The sequence below is a fragment of the Erpetoichthys calabaricus genome, chromosome 11, assembly GCF_900747795.2.
Source record: "Erpetoichthys calabaricus chromosome 11, fErpCal1.3, whole genome shotgun sequence".
Taxonomy (NCBI): Eukaryota; Metazoa; Chordata; class Cladistia; order Polypteriformes; family Polypteridae; genus Erpetoichthys; species Erpetoichthys calabaricus.
In genome coordinates, this window is record NC_041404.2 from 26,680,300 (window position 1) to 26,704,508 (window position 24,209).

At 37.9% G+C, this 24,209-nt stretch overlaps 2 protein-coding genes across 12 annotated transcripts in view; one reads left to right on the forward strand and one right to left on the reverse strand.

Annotated features, from left to right (window-relative positions):
- The window catches only part of tcf7 (transcription factor 7), a 121,668-nt gene extending 119,581 nt beyond the window's left edge, over positions 1 to 2,087 (forward strand). For 3 of the 10 annotated variants that reach the window (XM_028812827.2, XM_028812826.2, XM_028812828.2), the window contains one exon: positions 616 to 1,733. In XM_028812827.2, the coding sequence (XP_028668660.1) occupies positions 616 to 943 (328 nt within the window). In that variant the 3' untranslated portion in view covers positions 944 to 1,733. Of the gene's footprint in view, positions 1 to 592 lie in introns of all 10 variants that reach the window. The other 7 variants (XM_028812831.2, XM_051933470.1, XM_028812832.2 and 4 more) reach the window with 4 other exon arrangements.
- Positions 2,088 to 4,051: 1,964 nt separating this feature from the next.
- skp1 (S-phase kinase-associated protein 1) lies at positions 4,052 to 21,710 on the reverse strand. Of its 2 annotated transcripts, XM_028812835.2 has the most exons (7): positions 21,583 to 21,710; positions 13,787 to 13,863; positions 12,177 to 12,273; positions 12,008 to 12,081; positions 7,556 to 7,699; positions 6,789 to 6,929; positions 4,052 to 4,344 (listed from the first exon to the last, which is right to left on the reverse strand). In XM_028812835.2, the coding sequence occupies exons 3-7, from the start codon at positions 12,271 to 12,273 to the stop codon at positions 4,309 to 4,311; spliced, it is 492 nt and encodes a 163-aa protein (XP_028668668.1). In that variant the 5' UTR covers positions 13,787 to 13,863; positions 21,583 to 21,710; the 3' UTR covers positions 4,052 to 4,308. The 2 variants fall into 2 exon arrangements, with proteins under 2 accessions (XP_028668668.1, XP_028668669.1); XM_028812836.2 differs by lacking the exon at positions 13,787 to 13,863 and having other exon boundaries at positions 21,583 to 21,697.
- Between the last annotated feature and the right edge of the window lie 2,499 nt (positions 21,711 to 24,209).

The window sequence follows — 24,209 nt, forward strand, 5'->3', positions numbered from 1 at the left end:
AGTTATTACAACATGCTTTACTTTAATTTGATTTAGATTACATTGATACAAAGAGTTAAACTCTGTATTAGAAGTATTTTAAACTAAAATGAAGTCAAGGAAAACATACATTGACGTTAATCCACACAAGTGTCGCCCGTCTTTATCAAAGTCTTCATTACCCCTCACAGTGACTTGTGTCAACTCAACGCTGTGCCTTCTGGGTTTTGTTTTCATCCAGTTCAGACTTTCACCCATTTTAAATGCATTGGACATCACTTTTTTTTTTTTTACCAGCATGCAGTTCTTTGCGAACACGAATCTCTCCCTGCACTACCATATAAACGTGGAACACGACACAAGAGTGCAGTTAAATAAATGTCCAGATAAAATACTAACAATTATCAGTTAGCTTTTATCCTTGCTGAAGGCTTACACATGGAGGGTGACACATATCCACCGAGTGTGTTGTTTTGAGGTGTGAATATTTACAGCTGTAATGTGTGTTCATGTATTTTTTTTTTTTTTTTTTTAAAGTTATCCCATTTTAATCAATTGAGAATTTTGTATTTGCTCATATTGGTGACGTTTTGAATTCACCCTTTATTTACAGATAACTCTCTTGACTGTTCCTAGGAGGAAAAAGAAGTGCATTCGCTACCTTCAAGGAGAAGGACGGTGTGCCAGCCCCACTTCTTCCGATGGAAGTACTATAGACTCACCCATCTCCCCTCATGAAGCAATTCCACCACCACATCACAACTCAGAAAAGCTTGCTGACTCGCTGCCAAGAGAACAGCTCCCTTTTTCCATTTTGGCAAGTGCCAAGCCTGTCAGACTTGTGCTACCGGACTTCCTCGGAGACCCCCTATTGCACAGTAACCTTACACCAGCAGCCTCCATCCTCAGTGTGCAGCAGTGCCAGAGCCGCAGAAATCCAGTGCCACATTCAAGAGAAAAATGAAAAACTGACACCATTAACAAGAAGACAAAGGCTTGGAGGCAACACACTGAGAACCTTTTTTTACCAGCGTTTCCTAGTAATATGACAAAAGTGCCAACAGCTGCTTGAGGGGGCAATTTTTATTGATTTTTATTACCTTTTGTGTGTGCCCTTGATCTCCAGGCACTTGGGAACCTAGAGGACTTACTGACAAAACATATTTAAATGCATTTTTTTTTTTAAATTGGAAAGGGCTGCAGAATTAATGCAGCATAGCATTTTATTAATTTAATCTACAAAAATGTATGCATTATACCAATTTATAAGTATTTGCTTTCATTTCAATAGAATTGAGTATTTCACTCTTTGTATTATTAACCAGACTGAATACAGTAGGGGCCAAAGCTGGATTTACATCATCTTGAAATAATTACACTGATTTATCAGTAATCCTTACAATTCCAGAAAGTAGGGAATGCCAAAAAAAGTTTGCTCTTAATGGAGGTGAAGAATCCAGAATGACAGTATTAAGATGATGATGATGCAATTTATTATTTTAACATGATTTTTTTCAACCCTCCAATGATTCCACCTTGAAATATATTCTGAATTCTAAAAATTCATGCAGGTGGACCTGGGATGTGGTGAAATTAGCCAAGCAACAAACTTGCAGACATGAATTTATTTTCTATGCTAAAGTGAAAGCTTCTGCTTTGCGTAACTGACTCAATGCGTTTTAATTGTTTTTTCCCTTTTGTATCATCAGGACATGTATAAATAAATGACGGTGTAGCTGTCAATGTGAAGCTGAGCTTTAGCAATGGTGCTGCCTATGACCACAGACGTAATCCCGACAGGATTAGCCCAGCCTATGGCGTTACATTGTGCACTACATTTGTTAGTGGATTTTGCTAATCTTACAGGTCTCCGTTTGAGGCAATGGCTGATTTGAAAGCTTCATAAAACAGAGAAAAGCACTGCTAACCTTCTCTAAGCATAACCAAAAGGATGCTGTAGTTTTATATGTGGACCTTGGTCAAAATTTGACCTTACTGATGCTTTATTTTCCAAATACTTTTGTTTTATATGAAAAAAATGCCTTGCTTTTCTTTTAGTCCTGTAAAACTTTTTCCATGCCTTTAAAAAAAAATGCTTAAAAAAACAAGTCTTGACTACACTTAAAACTTATTGTAAATAGTTCAGGTTTAAATAGGCATTGTTGTAACAACTTTAAATAAACTGCTTCAATACCAGGCAGCATCTCCCTGATGGTGTACAGAGTGTGCTTTCTGCTTAAATGCTGCAATCTAAAGGATCAGAACACCAACAAGAGAGAGAAACTGCACTTGAACCTCAGACTGTGCCAAAGCTGAACCGCCTTCATCTGATGGACACTGCACAGTGCAAATAAAGCCAGCAGATGGCGCTCAGTACTCCTTGTGCAGGACAAGTGGGCATTCTGGGGACCTTATTTCTGCAGGATGGTAAAACAGTGCAGCCATCATCAAAATGAAAATGGAAACAAAAATCCATTACACGTCTAAAACAGAGCCAGGGTTGGGTTCACAAAAACCAAAGAGACCCCAAATAACAGCCCCTTTTTGTTCCATACCTTTTGTATGTCCTGGAATCCATCAAACCAATCTGAAGTGGGATTGAAACACAGCAGGTCACCAAAGAAAAATCACTCACAATTATTTCAAAGCAGCAAAGAATTTAATTCTGAAACAGGGATTTTAGACTATAACCTGACAAAGGTATATGAATATTTTTAAGTCATCATGGTATATGTGACCTTTTTCCTCCAAAATTTACAGGTTTGAGAGTCATTTCTAGTGGCTTAACGTTGTGGCCAACATGTACAAAGAACAAACAAATACCACCACGTCAAAGCTTGGGAGTGCCACCATTTGAAAGTTTAACCAAAAAAACAAACCACCCACAAACACACACCTGACTGAAGCTCCACCACTGACACGGTTACTGGCAGCAAGCATCATGCAGGCTGGATCACACTTTGGAGATGTCCAGCTGGACACGTCGCTTACCACTGCAGCTCCAACGTGCTTATGGAGTGGAGTTTTCTGAAGCCAAAAACGGCTGCTTGCTTCAAATGGGATACTTTTGTTCTGTTTTTTTCCCCACCCCAATTATAAATACAACTTCACATAAGTTTATGGAATAAAACACAGGGTAAGATTTTGGGAGAAAACAATGCTGGACTCATGGATGTGCACTGCTGCAAATACATTAAAGGCTATCCACTCACAGTCAGGATGTATTTATTGGTTTAACTGTCCAGGTTCCGGTTTCTCTACTTATTACTTGGGCAGTTCAGCTCAGGACAAATCGGGGTTCAACAGCAGCAATTACTTTTAATTAAACTCAAATGAATACAAGTACTAAAGACTTCAATGCATGAAATGGATTTGTCACACCAGTGGAGAGGTGTGGGGGGGGGGGGGGGAGACGGGGAAGGTGGGGAAAAACCCCAACACCTTAGCTGAGTTGTAAAGTTGGGATTGTAAAAAATAAAAAGTGCCCCCCTTCCTCCATTTGCAGTAGCAGTAAATCACAAGAGAGGTTGGGAGCATGCACGGTGATCTGCTTTAAATAAGATTCTTCATTTTGTAAAAAACATTTAACATGGTGAAATCTAATTACGCTTGATATTAATCTGGGGAAAGGATATTCAATTCTTGATATACAAATATTAAAATTTACTACAAGCATTCATTAAAAAAAAAATTCACACTATTAGTCAAACTGAACATATTAAGTACACACTACAAAAATGGTCAGCTACCAGCATCCTAAGCCAGCTTATATTCCTAACATATTAGATGACCACACATCATTAGTCAGTTACACACACTTGCGGCATCAGGACTAAACTGCAGTGCATATATGAGATGGCATACATATACAGATTTTTTGGTAAGCACAAAAGATCAAGATCTTCAAAACAAAATCAACCAACGTTAATGGTAAAGCTAACTGGCGTCCTTCAGTTACAAACTCCATTTGCACTCACATCTAAAGTGTTTGACTACTACTTATTGTGGGATGTACAGAACTTTGATAAAGAGCTTTACACTTCCAAAAGACTACAAAAAATGTGACAAGATCTTACATTAAAAAATGTTTATTATCATTGACTAAAGTGAACATATGAATACATTGGGGGGGGGAAGGAGAAAAAAAAAAAACCCCAAAAAACTAGCATTTAAATTATCTTCAAACAAGCAATGAGAATTAACATGCTGTGAATGCACAAAAAATTGCTGCCATAGTTTAAGGTAATAATATTAACAATTATGAACAGCGCAGTGCAACCAATATTTGGAACAATCCTTACAGTGTGGTATAGTGTCAGAAGGTCAAACTCATTTTTCTTCACACCACTGATTCTCTTTACGTACCTGTAAATAAAACACAAATGTTAACAGAGCACTTTCCATTATCACTTGTACACTCAACTGCATCCCTAATATGCACAGCCATCTTCAGGAGTCACCACCCCAGCCTCTGTTGAATTGTTCAATGCAAGCTCTTTCATGGTTTATTTAAATACACACAAACCATTTATCATATATGCAGAGTAGGAGGGAAGGTAGAAACAGGACAACATCTGTACACAATTCCAAGAATACGCCCAACTAAAGGGTGGAGCATCCAAGGGCACCAGATGGGCTTCACCGACATCTTGATAAAAGCAATTTCAAAGTTCACTTATCTACACCCCCTTTGTTTAAAATTTATTACCACTACTAGAAGGACTGACCCATAAACGCAATCCTGGAGAAGATTCCAGACCACCACAAGGCACTCACTTACAGTGGTGTGAAAAACTATTTGCCCCCTTCCTGATTTCTTATTCTTTTGCATGTTTGTCACACAAAATGTTTCTGATCATCAAACACATTTAACCATTAGTCAAATATAACACAAGTAAACACAAAATGCAGTTTGTAAATGGTGGTTTTTATTATTTAGGGAGAAAAAAAAATCCAAACCTACATGGCCATGTGTGAAAAAGTAATTGCCCCCTGAACCTAATAACTGGTTGGGCCCACCCTTAGCAGCAATAACTGCAATCAAGCGTTTGCGATAACTTGCAATGAGTCTTTTACAGCGCTCTGGAGGAATTTTGGCCCACTCATCTTTGCAAAATTGTTGTAATTCAGCTTTATTTGAGGGTTTTCTAGCATGAACCGCCTTTTTAAGGTCATGCCATAGCATCTCAATTGGATTCAGGTCAGGACTTTGACTAGGCCACTCCAAAGTCTTCATTTTGTTTTTCTTCAGCCATTCAGAGGTGGATTTGCTGGTGTGTTTTGGGTCATTGTCCTGTTGCAGCACCCAAGATCGCTTCAGCTTGAGTTGACGAACAGATGGCCGGACATTCTCCTTCAGGATTTTTTGGTAGACAGTAGAATTCATGGTTCCATCTATCACAGCAAGCCTTCCAGGTCCTGAAGCAGCAAAACAACCCCAGACCATCACACTACCACCACCATATTTTACTGTTGGTATGATGTTCTTTTTCTGAAATGCTGTGTTCCTTTTACGCCAGATGTAACGGGACATTTGCCTTCCAAAAAGTTCAACTTTTGTCTCATCAGTCCACAAGGTATTTTCCCAAAAGTCTTGGCAATCATTGAGATGTTTCTTAGCAAAATTGAGACGAGCCCTAATGTTCTTTTTGCTTAACAGTGGTTTGCGTCTTGGTAATCTGCCATGCAGGCCGTTTTTGCCCAGTCTCTTTCTTATGGTGGAGTTGTGAACACTGACCTTAATTGAGGCAAGTGAGGCCTGCAGTTCTTTAGACGTTGTCCTGGGGTCTTTTGTGACCTCTCGGATGAGTCGTCTCTGCGCTCTTGGGGTAATTTTGGTCGGCCGGCCACTCCTGGGAAGGTTCACCACTGTTCCATGTTTTTGCCATTTGTGGATAATGGCTCTCACTGTGGTTCGCTGGAGTCCCAGAGCTTTAGAAATGGCTTTATAACCTTTACCAGACTGATAGATCTCAATTACTTCTGTTCTCATTTGTTCCTGAATTTCTTTGGATCTTGGCATGATGTCTAGCTTTTGAGGTGCTTTTGGTCTACTTCTCTGTGTCAGGCAGCTCCTATTTAAGTGATTTCTTGATTGAAACAGGTGTGGCAGTAATCAGGCCCTGGGGGTGGCTACGGAAATTGAACTCAGGTGTGATACACCACAGTTAGGTTATTTTTTAACAAGGGGGCAATTACTTTTTCACACAGGGCCATGTAGGTTTGGATTTTTTTTCTCCCTAAATAATAAAAACCATCATTTAAAAACTGCATTTTGTGTTTACTTGTGTTATATTTGACTAATGGTTAAATGTGTTTGATGATCAGAAACATTTTGTGTGACAAACATGCAAAAGAATAAGAAATCAGGAAGGGGGGCAAATAGTTTTTCACACCACTGTATATGGGGGCCATGCACCTAACACGCATGTTTTTGGAATGGTGAGAGAAAGAGTGAGTGCAGGATAATCCTCAAGAACACACGATGTGCTGAATGGCAGTTACGAAAAACCTACGGTAATCATTTAAGGGGTAAAATAAGTCCTTGTTTAATAAAAAAAAAAAAAAAAAATTCTATACAAAATGGTTCATATAAAAATATTGTACTAAAAACAAAAATCAACTAATTCATGCTAAAACAAAAAAGTAAGCTTGTTCTTGTGAAATAACAGGAATAGCACAATGGCAATCGAGCTTTTCTTACAGTAAAATGTCACTCATTTGATAAGACATTGTTGCCTGTTACTCCTAACAAAGCTCCAAACTTGCCAAGTTTAAATGTGTTAAAGTGACCAGAAGACCCCACTCACCTGTGCTTCTTCTTCCTCAGTGAAGTCATTTTTGATATTAAAGGTCTTTCGGATTTCTTCTGGAGTTTTACCTTTAATCATATTTGCAACAGTTTTACATGTGACATCTAAGAGGCCTTTGATATCCAAATAGTTTGCTGCCTTTAAATAAAGATACAGGAATAAAAAAAAAAAAAAAAGAGTAAAAAACAGGAGGAAAAACAAAGCAGGAAGTTTCTATCCTAAAAAACCACCACACAACACAGAGCAGCTATTCAAATTTTGCAGGTGTATGCATTTGAACACAATGTTTTGTAGAAATTAAATAATCAGAGTGTGCTTTAAAATTACTGGACAGAAATACTATTTAAAAACTTGAGTGGAACTTACAATGCATTTCAAGTAGAAATTCTCAAATTAACAGTATAGATTCAGATCAGATAGAAATATTTCTGTTTTAGGCTTTGTGAATGCTGTGCATTTAAGCAATGATAGAGAGTGTCTATTATAAAACAGTCACGTTTTAACACGATTGCCAGTTCTTTTAGGAATCTTAGTGTGTGCGCGCACGTGCATTTATATAATATATAAAAACAATCAGTCCTAAAAACAACAATACTACTGTAAGACCCACAAACATACACCATCAAATAACTCCAGTAGCAAACTAGCAGCAGGTATGCTATAAAAAGATATATTGAACAGTTTACATTCTTACTCTGGTTAAATTTGGTTATCATTTCTTCATACAAACTACGAAGTTGTGCGTCCTAATTTTAACCACATACCAGAATGAGCTCAAAGAGTGTTCCTTGGTCTACTTTGAGGAATTCTTGATCCCATACAGGGATGTCGTCAGTTCTTTTCTCTTTGTTTTCATCATCTTCAGGAGGAGGGGGGTCATCTTTGTGATGAGTGCACCACTGAATAACCTACAGAGCACAAGGAGAAAGATTAAGTTGGGGGGGGGAAAATGCAGAGTCATTTTCCCAATTCATTTTCAAAAGCCATAAAAAGTCATTAAACTGAGCTTTAGGTTTAAACTCTTGCTCGCAGGTCTGCATACTGGGAGAATATGAAGGTACATAGAACTTGTAAAAAAAGTACTTAGGGGTGCAAATGGCGAATTTCTTTATAATATCAGTTTAAACTGTTTAAAAAAAAAAAAAAAAAAAAAAAAAACCCTACTAACATTTACAAATGTCCCCTCAGGATCATCTTCTTTACAGATCATACGAATCAAGTCTATTTGCGCCACATTTCTTTCATTCTAAAACAAACTGACCAAGTGTTTGGAAAGGTGTCCTCTCAGACCATTACCCTCAGCTATAATATAAAAAGTGCTTCTGTTATGATGCGTGTCTTAATACAGTGAACACAAAACCTTAAGATCAATGCAAAAGACACGCAAAACTACATACAGGTGGGTCTCGGGTTAAGAAAAAAAGTTCCATTCCTCTGGACATTCATAACCTGATTTTGTAAGCAGGGCGAGCCTTATTTTTTAATGGAGGGTTGACAACAGTAAAAATACATAATGCTATTTTACAAAAAGATTTAGAGTATTAAAATATTACAGAAGCAATTACATAATTTAAACAGTCAGAATTATGGGTATGTAAAGAACAATAATTTGATAATAATGATACAGTACCACACAAAAAACAAACGACATAACAATGGCACAAAAATTCCACCTCTAACGGACAACCGTGAGACATTCAAGCTTCCCTCCCAGCAGATACCCCCCACAATGGTGTGGCTGCAATGTATACTTAGGAAGGTAGGAATTACAAAATGCAGGTTATACCCCTCATCTAAACTAACACTGCCGATCCAGCCGTTTACCTGGACCTTATTGTGGGGTTGGGCACAACAATAGTTCCATTGGGTGACACACACATCCAAACCACAAAATCACTTTGGTTGGTTAATGTTTTTTTGGGGGTGGAGGGTGGGTGCAGGACTTGACTGCACCAGGACCTGAATTTAAAACTTCAGTTGTTGTGCCAGAGATTAAAATAAGCAGTTCACCAATCTGGAACACTTTTGTAAAGAGTGGGCCAAGATTCACCCATATTATTATATAGGTCACTGTTAAAGGCATCCACTTACATTTAGTGGACGGATGGCTATGGAGAATGATCACTGTGAAAAATAACTTGTAATAATTTAAGTCAAATTTACATTTCACGTGTCAATTACACTTGTGCTTCTGAAAATTAAGAGTACAATTCTCATGTGTGAGCTGTCAAAAATACGTCACTGGACACTTGAGGCATTCTGTATCGAAGAACAAAATCTATTTTTGTTACACATGTGATGTGTTTCAAAAGGTGGAAAGCAGGAGTTATTTTTGAGAGCGGTCATACTTCATACGTAGCTCCTTTACAGTGGCTCCAAAGGGCAAAAACCAAAATAAAACCGACACAAACCATACAGAAGCGTATTAGGGCCATGAAGAAGAAGGTGGGGGGGGAATGGGAGAAACAAAAGTGTCGAGAATAAAGTCAACACTTCCCGACTTTATTCTCAAGGTTTCCACTTTAATCCTGTAGTTTGTCATTAAAAACAGAATGTCGTAAACGTGATCTTAAAATCAATGTTCAATTTACTGGATTTTCTCAAACCCCATCATAACTAATGTTGCACATTAAAATGCTTTGTATTAAGTGTTCCCGATCCTACAGCCAGTGATCGCCACACAGAATACATTCACTTCATGATATTAATGCTCTCTAAACATTTAGAATATATTATGGATATCATTTTCATGATGAAATGCATTAAGCGTGTATTAAACGTGGGGGCACTGTGGCATGGAGGCAGCGCTACTAAGGTGGCCCCAAGTGTACGTTCAGTGTAGAGAACCTTTATGCCAAGTGTGACGAGGCTCCAAAAAGCTGGATACAAGAATGGGTATTGTGTAAATATTGAGTTTGTGAGCTGGTGGCTGAAGAACACAGAATTCAATGGATGTTCTTCCGTGTGGGCTTTCTTTATTGCCAGCGTGCTGTCTAACATACAAAACCCCCAGTTCTGATCCTTCCCTTTTCTTTCTCCACATATCCAATCACCACACCAAAAACGTCTTTGTGAAAGTAAAGATAGCAATAAACTTAGAAATTTAAAAGTTCTTAACACTGTGTCCTTTGTTCTACAAGTTTAAATTATTCCATCCATCCAGGGTCATGCCTGTCCCAGCAAACATTTTGCGCAAGGCAGGAAAAATGCCTGGACGGGTCGCCTGCTCATTGCTGGGTGAATAGAAGCACAATATACACTAGAGAGTCAATTTAGCATAACAAAACCTCACATCCTTCTATACCTTTGGAAGCTGCCAAGTAAGCCCAGAAAAACATGTAAACTCCAGGCAGGGAACACCCAGGACCTCTTACTGAGAGGCAGCAGTGATACCGCCATTCCACCTTGCCCCCACTATATGTGCTTTCATGCATTTCATCATGAAAATGATATCAAGTATTTATAATGTTCAGAAAGCAGTAACATGAAATTAATGCAATCTGTGTGGCAATCGCTGCCTGTGGCTCCTCTCAGTCCAAGAGGAAGTCAGTTTAAGAAGCACATAGTGATCATCAACTGGGTCGGGGAACATTTAATACAAAGCATTTCATGTGCTACATTAGTTATGACAGGGTTTGAGAAAATCTAGTAAATTAAACGTTGAATTCAAGATGAAGATTTCAATATTCTAATTTAATGACAAAAGGTTAAAACTTGAAATGTCAAGAATAAAGTCGACGTTTCAACTTTACTCTTGACATACTTCAGGCTCCAATAGGCTTCCATCCAACCAAAAATAAAAAGTGAGAACATGAAATTAACATCCGAGTTTTAAACTTTACATAACAACTTAGTTGCGTGTCCAGATATTTTACTCTGCCCATTAAATATCAGAGTACACCTTACTCAGATATGACAGAGTACCAAGTTTGTCATTAACCTGAGCAAAACTGAACTGCCACTTAAAGGCACCTGTTCGGTCACAAAACTTTGAAAATTAAGTTGTTCCAATTTGACGCAACTCCTTTGTATCCGATCATATAGAAAATGTGGAAAAATTATCTCCGTGGGATTTACGCCAGACCTCCCGAAGACTTGCATGTGAAATAGAGGGTCCAATGGCACATCCCCGTGTTGGATTAGTGTCACAGCCTGGGCGGATTCCCCACAGACATTCACTAAATGCGGCTAGGGAAAACTCTGGTGCCGGAGACCTCTCATTAGATCATAAACAAGCAACACTGAAGCGGCAAATAGAACCGACAACCAAAGCTTTGGCTTGTATATATGGAGTAGGATCGCTGCCAAAAATAACTCCATCTTTGTGGTACATACATAGCAACAAAAATAGAGAATGCCTCATGCGTCCAATGATGTATTTTTGACAGTTTGTTCAGGCTTGAGAATTGTACTCAATTTTCAGAAGCGCAAGTGTAATTGATACTTGAAATGTAAATTTGACTTAAATTACAAGTTATTTTTGATAGCAATCTTACTCCATAGATGGTCGAGTACACTGAACCACTCTCACAATTACTCCTTCCACACATGACAGAAAAACTCAAATTTTATTCATCATCTCAAAATCATGTTCACATGAAGTCCTATTGTCAATATTGTAAGTGTTTATTAAGAGGTTGCTACATGTTAGATAGCACTTATAAAACTGACAGATTAAATTCTTACTGTTTAAAAAAAAAATAAATAAAATAAAAAACCACCACACTGTACTGGAATGGGAAAAATACTGCAAAGACCAAAAATGCATTAAGTTTAATACTCTAGACCTATTACCAACATGATTCCAGTTGGTAATTCATTAACTACCTGAATTAACTGGTTCCTATTCATTTAGCAATTAGGCATTTTTATTTTATTGACTGTTTTCACTACCCTGTTAACTGATACCACAGAAAGAGGCCAAAATGGGGAAGGCACCCATGGCCACATAAATTGATCATTGGTCTGTGCAAATACCAAATGAACATTGTGTCCATATAATCAAATTCCATGGCAGACAGTACTGGGTTGGCTCAAATTTAAATTTTTTCAGTTTATATATTAACAAAACCACACACTGGCCATTAACCAGTACATGAGCTTCCATGAGAACCTTTGCAGTAATTCCAATATATGATACAGTACAGGCCATACAGATGAAAGCGCTGCATGCAGTTAGCCATTATAGCAAACATCAGAAAATAAATTAAATTTACCTTTTTAAGAATAGCTGCATTAACATTAGGAAGAGGAACAGGGTCATCATCTCCTTCATCATCCATTCCCAAGTCTATATAAAAATGTAACCGCTATTAAGTATATATACCCATCAGTACAAGTAGAAATGCAACATTATAAATGAAGTGCTTGCAAACTCGTACTTACCTTCCAGCATTGTCTTGATTGTCACAGACTGCTTTGCAATTTCAACATCGACTTCAAAAATCTCTCCATCTGAACTCTGCAGTTTTATAGTTGGCATCTGAAAAATATATAAAAAGTCAATTATGCAAAGAAAGCTAAACATTTATGATGTTAAAAAGGACTTAATTTGTTTTACAAGCCTGTTCAGTACAATACAGAAGTACTCAGACCTCAGCTGATCAGTACCCATTCACACAAGGTATTGGGAAACAACCTGGGATAGGGCACCAGTTAATCAAAGGGCAGCTACAAGAATTAATAAAATTACACAAATGGCACTTGATGTAAATCATAGAAAACAACGTTCCAATTACAATATTCAGTGAATTTTATTGAAGCTTACTGAACAATGAACTACATATGGCACCCCAGCAAAAAATCTTCCTCATCAGACAAAAGATATTATATAAGTTTTAATGGCAATTAAATCAAAACGTGCATCCAGAAAGTATTCACAGTGCATCACTTTTTCCACATTTTGTTATGTTACAGCCTTATTCCAAAATGGATTAAATTCATCCCCCCCCCCCCTCAGAATTCTACACAGAACACCCCATAATGACAATGTGAAAAAGATTACTTGAGATTTTTGCAAATTTATTAAAAATAAAAAAATTGAGAAAGCACATGTACATAAGTATTCACAGCCTTTGCCATGAAGCTCAAAATTGAGCTCAGGTGCATCCGGTTTCCCCTGATCATCCTTGCTTTCAGTGCTTTCATGTGCTGTGTCTGCCTTTTTTTTTTTTTTAAAAAGCAAAAAATGAAATGTTTCTATTGGAGAGGACAGTGGGTGAAGCAGCACTGAAATAATTTTTTTTCACATGCAGACATTATGTTGAGCTGTGACGTGTGTTGTAATTTTTTTGGCAATACAATGGCTGCTTTGCCAATTAGAATGTCAATCATAACTATAATCCTAATGACGTCAAAGAGAGAAAAAAAAAAAAAAAAAAAAAAAGTATAGTACATTCCTCCAAGGCACTTGACGTCAATGTTCCCTCTAAGCTGAGCGCGTGAGCAATCGCTCACACGAATTCAGAGTGTCGCTCATACTTCCCGCACGATCGCTCACTCCGACTGTCGGAGTTGGTGCTCATAAATTTTTGGCTTAAACAAAATGTCGCTCATAAACAATGTTTTTTGCTCACTATATGCTACTCCTTAGAGGGAACATTGCTTGATGTGTATATACGCATCGCCCTGCATGCAGAAGATATCAAATAGATGCTAGGGAAATGCAAGGGCTCACTTAATGTGCAGAGAGAAAGGAAAAAAAAAAAAAAAAAAAAAAACTCCCCCCACCCCCAGACTGCATGATGCTCTGTAGGACAGATGCTATGAAAATCTGCGAAGTACAAGATAAAATGCACTTTATTTCTGCAACATGCAGTACACATGTGGAGTATGATTATGCAGTTACCATGGCATTACAGTATGCTACATGAAGTCTCCCAAGTTTTTATCAGGCAAAAAGCCCTTTATTTGTGGAAGTCATTTTGGAAACTTTACATTTCATTACACTGAATACATTTACAAAAAAAAAAAAAAAAAGTCATTGTACAACTTACTGTGTGTCTCTCAAACTCAGCGCCAATTCAGCACCACACTGTCGTTTCGGGATCACAAGCTCTTGTAGCTGAAGTACCTACAAGTAACCAGAGTGGTGTACACTGCATATTAGACTTTTTAAAGCACATCAGAACTCCAAAGTTTTGTATCTGTTTAAATTGGTCTTCATTCACTGAGCGCATTATTCAATACAGTACCACATAAAAAAATATTAGAGTGATAAAAATGCAGGTATAACAGACAATAACTGTCTTCAGTGTACATATCAAGGATGTTATAACCATTGTCTAATTAGCTTACACTGAATTTAACCCCTTCCAAATAAGCAAGCAGAGGCTTAAACAACTGCCACACCCCTAACTTATTATAAATCCATTCATTGCATCAAGACACTTTTTTCTGAAAATTGAAAAGGCACAGCATCTTCCAATTCCAACCAGGTCACATTAATCTGTGTAAGGGAATGTGACGGTTATATTGTATGTGCTTTAAATAGTTAAAAGCATTATACACAATATTTCATGATGTTAAACTGCAAGTTTGTTTTTACTTGAACTTTTGACTTCTATCAAAGCAGCAAGTGTTACACACAGAAGGAGGGACTGTTAGTAGAGAGAATGCATTGTTACAGAGAGGAGATTTCTGCAGTCAGAGGAGCAAACAAATCTTTTCCAGACAAGCAGGATTTACAGCAAGGTGAAAACCTTAAACATAGCAAAATTATACTTTAGGAAAGGTCAAAATCTGGACTTTACACAAACACATAAAAGCAAACCATTTATGAGCAAACCACCTTTGAGCACACACACCTTGTGAATATGTGCTTACATGGTCTGCCAAAAATGACATTGGCCAGAGAGGGGCTAGGGGTGCACACCTTGGCCCTGACATGCTTTAAAAAGTCAGCAGCATAAAGAAGCAGGAAAAAGGAGAACTAAAAACATAGCCACAAAAAAGACCCAATGTTGTAAGCTGTAGCAATTTAGCCTCAAGAGACTGAATGCCACACACATTGGGTGTGTTTACCAGCATTGTGTATGACAGCTCCTCAAATCTAATAAAATTATTATATATAAAATTCACTAAGCAGACAGAACAGGCAAGACAACCATGGGATACGCACGATATAGCCACACCCACCAACACTAAGATGATGGGATACGCCGACAACTCACAGCCACACCCGCTGACAGAGCCACGCCCACCAATTCTAAGACCATGGGACGAGAACGCCTGCCCCCTGCCTGACTGTTACCAGCGTGTAAACCCATTGCAGCTTTTCACTCACAAACTGCAACAACTCACCAAACAAGGACACCTTGTCTCTCGAGGCATTCACACAAGACAACCATGGGATACGCAAAAAAGCGCCATGTCAGTCAACTCACAAAGCCCAGCCAACCAACTCACGCCCACCAACTCGAGCACGCGTCCACTCACGCTCTCAAGGCATTCACAGTGCCTGCTCATGTGCCCGGACGCAACAACTCACCAACTCGCTTTCGTCTCTGCTACAGTACACATGCACCACTGAGCCATGTTGACTTTTCATTATTCTTTTCGGTTTCGGCTGCATTTCTATATATAATCCACCAAGTCATCCGACCATGGGATACAAACGACAGCACCGCCCAACAACTTGAACCGATAGAGACACACCCACCAATTCTAACAGCATGGGACGAGAACGCCCGCCTGACTGTTACCAGCGGTCACCGGCGCCGACAGGCATGGGTAAGCCGTTGAACCCCATTCGTGATGGGAACCGGGGCTTGCAAATTTCCCTACGAACGAGGAATACCCAGTAAGTGCGGGTCAAACGCTCGCACTGATTACATCCCTGCCCTTTGTACACCAAACCCAATAACCCCCCCCCCCACTACTACCATGGTCGGGCGACTTGGTGGATTATATATAGAAAAGCAGCCGGAACCACAAAGAACAACGAAAAGACAAAGTGGCTCAGAGGTGCACAAGCAAAAGAGACTCAGGTGAGTTGGGGGCGGGCAGGCAGTGTGTACTGATCGATGATTGTATGTTGGTTCGTAGCGTGCATTGTTGCAATGTTACTTTTCTTGGTGGTTTATTAAATTACAGATTTTGCAAATGTTCATTTTTTTCCCTGTGCTTAAAAATCATTTAAAAAATGGCATGATTATGTGGCATAGTTGGCTAGTATCCATTAAGCTGTGCATTGTGGCTGTGTCAGTGATGGGGTCGGGGTTTGGTGCAGTGTTCTGTCTGGCGAGTCATCATTTATTATACACCCAAGACAAATGGAATGTCTGTCTTCTGCGATGTTCAATGATGTTAGACATGCAGGTTATGTAAAAGGGCTTTTTTTAAAAATATTTTTCTATTACATCTTTTTGCACACAGTTTAAGATTTTATATTCTGTAGTGCGATTCATACCAGAAATAACTAAAAAGCTGACATTATACTGAATCAGAGGACATAAACTTGACAACTCAGTGAAATATCATTAGTTTACAGTAAAACACCAAAGAATCTTCAGGTGAACTTTTATGGCTTAGATCAGAAAGTGTTGGCCACTTTAGTACAGCAGCATACACATTTTTCCTTTAAATGTAGCAAGCACGGATTCATTCACTCACTCACTAAGTCATCTATACATTTCCTTAATGGATTATCCAGATCAGTGTCATGGGGAGCTGGTGTCTATTCTTGCTACAAAGGGTGTGAAGCAGAAACCAACCATGAATGCAGTGCATCATAATTATCTGAAATAATGATAGGCAAATAAGCCAATGGAGGCACACAATCACAGAAATGCAAAGCTAGCAGGGATGCTGAAACAGCATACTTTTTTCAGAAATAAAAGAAAAATCCAGCAAACATTAAATTTGTGTCATTCACTTGGCTTCTGAAGCCAAGTATGGTTCATTTCTTTAACAATTAAAATGTGACAATACAGTCAAAATATTTCAACAACAAATAGGATGCAGTAAATCATTAAACAGGACTAAGCAGTAATAAAGTCTAGAATAAAATGTACAAACATGCAGAAACAAAATACTGACAATAATCAGCAAATTGGGCCTTATCTGCTTGAATTTGCAGGATTATATTTTTATTCCCGATTTTTATTTGCATATGCTGGATTTATGTCCAAGTGTCTGTTGATGGCGTTCTCATTTGATAACCAAGATTCGGCCAGCCCTCTGGCACATTTAGTACTAGCCTTGAATTTTACATTTAACGGGGACAATGTACAAGTATGTCCTGTTGATTTAGTATAGATCAATGATAGCGAGTCCTTTCTTCTGACAGCGTTGCAATATTCCTGTATGTGTGTTGCAAACTTAACATATTCATAATAAAGACTTTACACCCAATACCCTCCAACCCCCCGATCACACTGACTTAGTCACCTCCCCCACCCACGTAATTTTTTGCTATATATTGCCTTTGATTCTTGCAAGTCTAAGCATTATCCTCTGATGAAGACCCCTGGCAGGGGTTGAAAGCTCAGGAATAAAAACTACTTTTATGATCCAGGATTAATTTTTTCTCCCTTTGTGGATCTCCAGCTGCAAATAAATAAATTTACTTATATAAGAAAATCCAGGAATGGAAAGCAAAATGCAAGGCTACGATATGTGATCCTCTCGGAAGACAATTTTAAACACCTGCGAAACCAAAGACACTTGCCACAGTGCAAGACACACCCTACTTACAAGATATAAAAAAAATAAAAAATAAAATAAATAAATACATTTTATAAAGGCAGTCACGCAGCACACAGCTCCATGCCTCCCAGTGCCTATAAAGTGTATAAGGTCAATACGGTAGAAATGAAATGAATAGGGTAGAAATGAAACGTCAACGAATAAACGAAGACGAAAGAAAAGCGCGGAGAAAAGAAACCCACATGCGGTGGAGAGAAAAAAAATGCTAAAAAGAAAAACAATCTAGGTGCAAATTTAGAAAATAAGGAAAGTGATAATCAGCACAGAACAAGTGGAATTGAAAACAAAGCACGTCCAATAGGGCTCAGAAACGAAAGATTAGAACTTCATAAACAGGAGCAGCGTTAAACGTCCTGCAAGAAAAAGATTTAACCACGCCCAGGCCGGAAATAAAGGACAATTATTGTTTTTACAACGTCATGCGAGATAAGTCAGTGAGCCATCATTTAAAACAAGTCCACAGACCTCTAACTAAGCAGTTGTTGGATTGCTTTTGGCAGACATGCAATGTTTTCCCAGCTCTTAAAACAACGACATACGACAAGCAGAACAGGCAGTTCGCCAGCAAGTTGAAGCCTTTTTTGTTTTAAGTGACTGATGGGTCCGATTGAGGGGGGCGGAGTACAGCATGGAGACTGATAGCGGGGTATTGATTGATGCGGTAAGGGGGAGGCGAGACCCAGGGGAGGAGGGATCAGAGGGGATGCTAGACAGTTGTGTTTGGGGTTACGAAGTCGGCGATTCTTCAAGTAAAACGTTTGTGACGCTTTAAGTCAGTCGCTACAGTATCTAAAAAAAAAAAAAAAAAAGATAGTAAAGATCTCATTAGCGCAAACAAAAGGTGATTAATCATCAGAGCCAGGTGTAATTGAGGAGAAAAAAAAAAAAAAAAAAAAAAAAAAAAAATAGCAGGACAAAGCAAGGTCATCCCACAACAGTTAAAGCAACGACAAGTTTAATTTCAAAGAATACACAATTCGGTCAGGTGTATATTTATGATGACAGAGAAGCGATGCAAATTTTAACAGGCAACAAGTAAGGTGATGTATATATTCCGCGAATAACATTAGACACCAAAGGAGACTGTGATATGCCATTCGTATTAAAATGTTTACAGTTTACTGTGAGAATAGCTTTTGCTACGACAATTAACAAATCAAAAGGGACAACCATTAGAAAACGGTTTATTTATTAGACAAACAGAATCAATATTCACTTCACGGGCGATCATACGTTGCATTGTCACAATGTATTTCCAAAAACATTCAAAATTCAATGCGATCTTGAAATGGTAATTATATATATTGTTTTTAATAAACATTTAAAGTAAAATGTGCAACTAATGAAACTGAAACAATTCCAAAGGAAAAAAAGCTTTTAAAATTGTATATCCGATTAACCAAACAGCAGCACGGTGGTGCAGTGGGTAGTGCTGCTGCCTCGCAGTTAGGAGACCTGGGTTCGCTTCCCTGGTCTTCCCTACGTGGAGTGTGCATGTTCTCCCCGTGTCTGTGTGGCTTTCCTCCGGGTGCTTCTTCCCATAGTCCAAAAACATGCAGGTTGCGTGGACTGATGATTCTAAATTGTACCTTGTGTGTGCAAGACCTGCGATTGGCTAGCGCCCTGTCCGGGGTTTATTTCCTGCCTTGTGCCCTGTGTTGGCTGGGATTGGCTCCAGTAAACCCCAGTGACCCTGTAGTTAGGATATAGCAGGTTGGATGATGGATTAACCAAACAGGGGTTGGCGAGCAAAGCGAGCAGGGGGCAGAACCCCCTAGTGTGTACGTATATTATACACACACACACACTTTCCATGGTAAGAGACTTAAAAAAAAAAAAAAAAAAAAAAAACCAGAGAGAATTCACCTTTACCAATCTATCAGGGAAATAGCTACTGGTAGTAACACAAACATACTGTGATGGTGGTTCTGGCACGTTAACTACAATTCTTTACGCATAATTGATCTAAGATTTTAAGCAAACAGGTTTTCACTTGTACCACTGCTCCAACCCAAACAAGCTGCAGGTATCAAACCTTCCATCTTGTGTAATACTACGTTTTAACTATACAAGTCAGCATAAACTAATGAGATGATGCAAAAGATCAGTGATTAAGAAGTGATCCGAGGTTAAGAACTGATGATCTAGATGCTCCAAGAAACTGACTGTAGATGATAAATGGCTAAAAATCTGTCGTGTTCTGTCTCTCACATTTTCAGTATTTGCACAATTTAAATAAATAAGCACCCTCCACACACATTGCTTTATGCCAGGTCATTTGCAAAATTATAGTAAAATGAGCTGTGCACTTTGCTCATATCAGTTAGATACAATGTTCAAAGTAATACTAAATATAAACCGTTATCAATGCAGACACGTGCATTGTGTGTATTTCAAGATTTTTATGGCTATAATCATGATGAGGTAGGAAAATTCATCCTAAATACTGGATTTTGCTGCTTAAAAATTAAGTATGGCTCAAAAAGATAATGCCCATTTATTAAATGAAGTTTAAAAAGACCTACTTCCTAAACATACCGAATGCTCCTACAAATATCTATTATAAAAAAAAAAATTACTCCAAAACTTCTATATTTGCAGTATAAATAGTTTAAATATTTGGAGTGGACAAATGATGAATATGTTAATAACCAAATTAAACTGCAGTCTTAATTAAGCCGCATTCAAAAAAAAAAAATTATATATATATATATATAATTCAAGCAGCTGCAATTTGAAAGCATATTACAGTACTGCATGTAGATAGGTTTGCTTTCGGCATTGCAGGTAGATAAGATTGATAGAACTTTTGGGTCCCCAGGAGGGAATATGGCATTTTACGGAAGCTCAATAAATAAATTCGAATAAAATGATAATCAAACCCCTCTCATTTATACACCAGAATGACCAAAAAGAAAGAAGGCATCTGAATTGGCAACCGCAGTCGTCGTGTGTTATTAAGCATGCGTGTTCGGTTCATGTTGTAATTTTTTTAGACTGTATTTTTAGTTAAATGTATAGCGCACTGGACCCATACATCGCACTACCTACCTACTCTTTAAGGTAGAATAAACAGTAATATTCCAAAAGTTAATCTATGCCTTGCTAGTAACATATCGTAAACACTGAGAAATAAAATTTCGGTTAAAAAAAAATATATATATTCAACCAGTTAAACAAAAAAGGAAACACGCCCCTTTACGGTTAACACCGTATTAGAATATGGGCTCTTTGTCGATATTGTCTCTGAATATTAGATTCCTTTGAAAAAAGCCATTAAAAATACCTAAGCATTAAAACGAGACAGGCTGACAAAACCGGCGCAACACTGAATAGTTAATATCGAATAACAAGGCTTGCCTATTTAAAAGCATGGATTTTACTAAAAGAAGGCAACAGTCAGGAACAGAACAAGAGACTGACGTACGCCTAGCGTTGTACGCGAAAACGTTTGTAATAACGTTGACAAATAAAACAAAATTCACGCTTAAATAAAAAGGTGGAGAAAAAAAACAAACTATCAAATACTTTCCAACTGTGACTCTTGCTTATACGCCCTTCAACCTCAGTGTTGTACTGAAATAATTTAATGAAAGCATTGACAAGCATGGCACGGCATAAAACAATACAGCCTTTTAATTACTAAAGCAAATTAAAATAGCCCCAATAAACCCAAATCACCATATACCTGAGCTAATCGAGGTGCTCGTTCCTGCTGTCATGGTTGTGTAATAAAGTACAAAACGATGACGTGAATGGGCCTATGAATTTAATTGTAATACATACATGTTTCTGACGAAGAAAAACTATGTGTAAACTATTTCAAACGTCTATATGCACAATTGCAGTCTGACTTTCATACAAAGATTAATTATAACTACTATTTATGCGAGAAATTCAATCTAAGTAGAAAACAAAATGCGCCTTCTACACCAGAAGGGAAGGCCTCTCCTAGCAACCACATCCGACAAAAACTAAACATTCATTCTATAAAGAAGAAAACTGTATATTAATCATTATACGTGTAATTAGAATGACTACATACTCTCCATAGAAATTCCTTACGTTTAAATACAATACTTACAGTAACTGACCAAACAAGTGACCTAAAACAACGCCAAATCTAAACAAGTCTGCAGCAATTATACGCGTTGCTCGTTGAAGGTGCACAGCAGAGACGCAAACCAAGGGCTCTCTATGGTAATGCCTGATTTAAATTTTGAGGTATTTTATTTTAAAATTATTGTTAAATATTGTATTTGCCTAAAGTAATACAGTGTAAGTTACTTTTAATTTTCTATATCGGTGATCTGAAATATGATACTACTATTATTACAAAATAACCATTTTTATTTAGGCGCCTTTAAGACATCAAGCAGTGACTTGACTTGGGGCCTAGCTTAAAATGGTATGCAGGGGCTTTCCCTGTGGGATTGTTAAATTGAAATACAGACTTCTTTATGCCTTTCAGGTGATATTTATATATTTACGTAACATAAGTAATTTCCACCTCATCAGTTTCTAAGGTGACATGCGTAAAATTAATGCCCGCCATAATTGTTAAAGTATACTACACATGTGTTTCTTCTGCGTTTTGTGAAATGTAAGCTGATGGTCTGAGGCACGTGCCGCGGGAGGTAAATCTATACTTCCGATAGGAATGCGCCCTTCCTTTAGTAAAGGCTTGGTGAAGCTAGTTAGTCAGTCTACTGTTTAATAGTAATAGTAATGTAACAAAACTGAACATTCAGTGGATCCTAAATGTACGGATTGGTCGTTATCGTAAATTAGTCATCAAGTCGCTTTCTTTTTGCTGATTGAACCCCATGCATTAGAAGTTTAGAGGATTCGTATTGTGTAAGGGCATCTGTTGAAATTGTCCAACTACGATTAGCTTATTGCCACAGTTTGTAGATTCATTTATTACTATTTTATGTACCACAGCACTTTAGCTTAGAGCGCTAGTTAATGGGTTATATTTGTGTAGGAACGGGGGGAGGTTTTAAAGTGAAATAAAAGTAGACCAATGTCAAAAATTTGTTTCAGGCATAGCAAAAATAGGTCCTTAGTTTGTAGTATAATAATATAGTCCGCTCGTGATAACTTTTTTGTCAGATTAAATGTAAGAAAAGTAGCAGTAAAGACACTTGGTAGCCTGCTGTCCACAAACAGGGAAAAGTAATGGACAGCAATAGGAACAGCTTTAAACCGTTGGTAGTGATTGACAAGTGACGATACCTTTAATAGAGCCAGCAGAAAGGTGTCGTTCGAAAAAAATCGCATTGTGAAATTTGAACCGTCTTTGAAAATAAGGCCATTATGAAGTAAAACCTGTAATCATAATACGGTAATTAGACGACTTTTGACAGCCATGCTTTTTTCGCAGTTTATTTACTTGTTTAAATACTTTGCTGTATTTTGGCATGCGATTATTTATTTCATAATTGCCATTAGTGTTTTCCACTATTAACAGACTTCTGGCACCTCCTGATATAATTAATCTCATATGTGTTGCACTGCTACATGTGATGCATTATTGACCTTTTTTAAAACCAAAATTGGTAATATTTATCAACAACTTGCATCCTCAATACGTTTGCCATCCAATTCTTATTTAAATATTTCAACTGAACCCTCTTTTACTTATCTATCAACTTTTGAATTGCCCACTGAAGCTGAAATTTCTTCTCTTAATCATAAATCTAGATCTGCCACTTATCAGTGTTATTCCATGCCTACTCACCTTCACGCTCTCCACTTATAACTGATATTGTTCAGCCCTCTCTGAGACCTGGTTTTGTTCCTTTATCAGTCAAATCAGCAGTAATAACTCAAATTTTAAAGAAACCTGGTGCTGACATCAAGAACTACAATAATTATGGTCCTATATCAGATCTACCATTCATTTCCTAAATTCTTCAGAAAGTAGTGGCAGTACAAGTTAATGCTATTCTCACAGATAACAAGCTGTTTAAGACGTTTCAGTCTGGCTTTCGTCCACAATATAGTACTGGGCTTTTAACAATCCTTGTGCTACTTGATCTGAGTACTGCCTTTGATACTGTCTCACATATTATTTTGTTGAATCGGTTAGCTGCCATTGGCATTACTGATACTCCTTTTATATGGTTTACTTACTAACATACCTGTCTAATCATACTCAGTTTTTTCATCTAAAAAATTCTTGATCACGATCCCTCCCAGTCACTAGTGGTGTTCCCCAGGGATCGGTGCTTGGCCTATTACATTCTTGGTTTTCTTATAATTTCCTCCAACTCAATAGGCATATGACAGAGGTTCTTCTAGTTGGCTCCAAATAGGCTTTATCAAAATCTAATATTTTTTTTTGCTTAACATTGATGGAACTTCAGTCCATCCCTCCCCTCAGGTTAAGAGTTTGGGGGTTATCTTTGATAGTACTCGTCTTTTGAATCCCATATCAATCACATTACACATTTTTTTCATCTCTGTAGCACTGCACACCTGTGACCCTCCCTGTCACTATATAGCATTGCCATCCTTACTCATGCTTTGGTCACTACACACATTGAATATTGTAATTCTGTTATCTTTGGCCTCCCACATAAGCTTCTCCATAAACTCCAGCTTGTTCAGAATTCAGCTGTCCGTATTATACCTCAGACCTCTTCCATGCAACATATTACCCAATCTCTTAAATGGCTTCATTGGCTTCCTGTAAAATTTCTCATT

Excerpts from the sequence above, each read along its gene's own strand:
- skp1 (XM_028812835.2), bottom strand. The coding sequence starts at position 12,273 with ATGCCAACTATAAAACTGCAGAGTTCAGATGGAGAGATTTTTGAAGTC. Across the intron at positions 12,082-12,176 it reads AATCAAGACAATGCTGGAAG|ACTTGGGAATGGATGATGAA; the intron begins GTAAGTACGAGT and ends ATTTTTATATAG. Across the intron at positions 7,700-12,007 it reads ATGCAGCTATTCTTAAAAAG|GTTATTCAGTGGTGCACTCA; the intron begins GTAAATTTAATT and ends TGTGCTCTGTAG.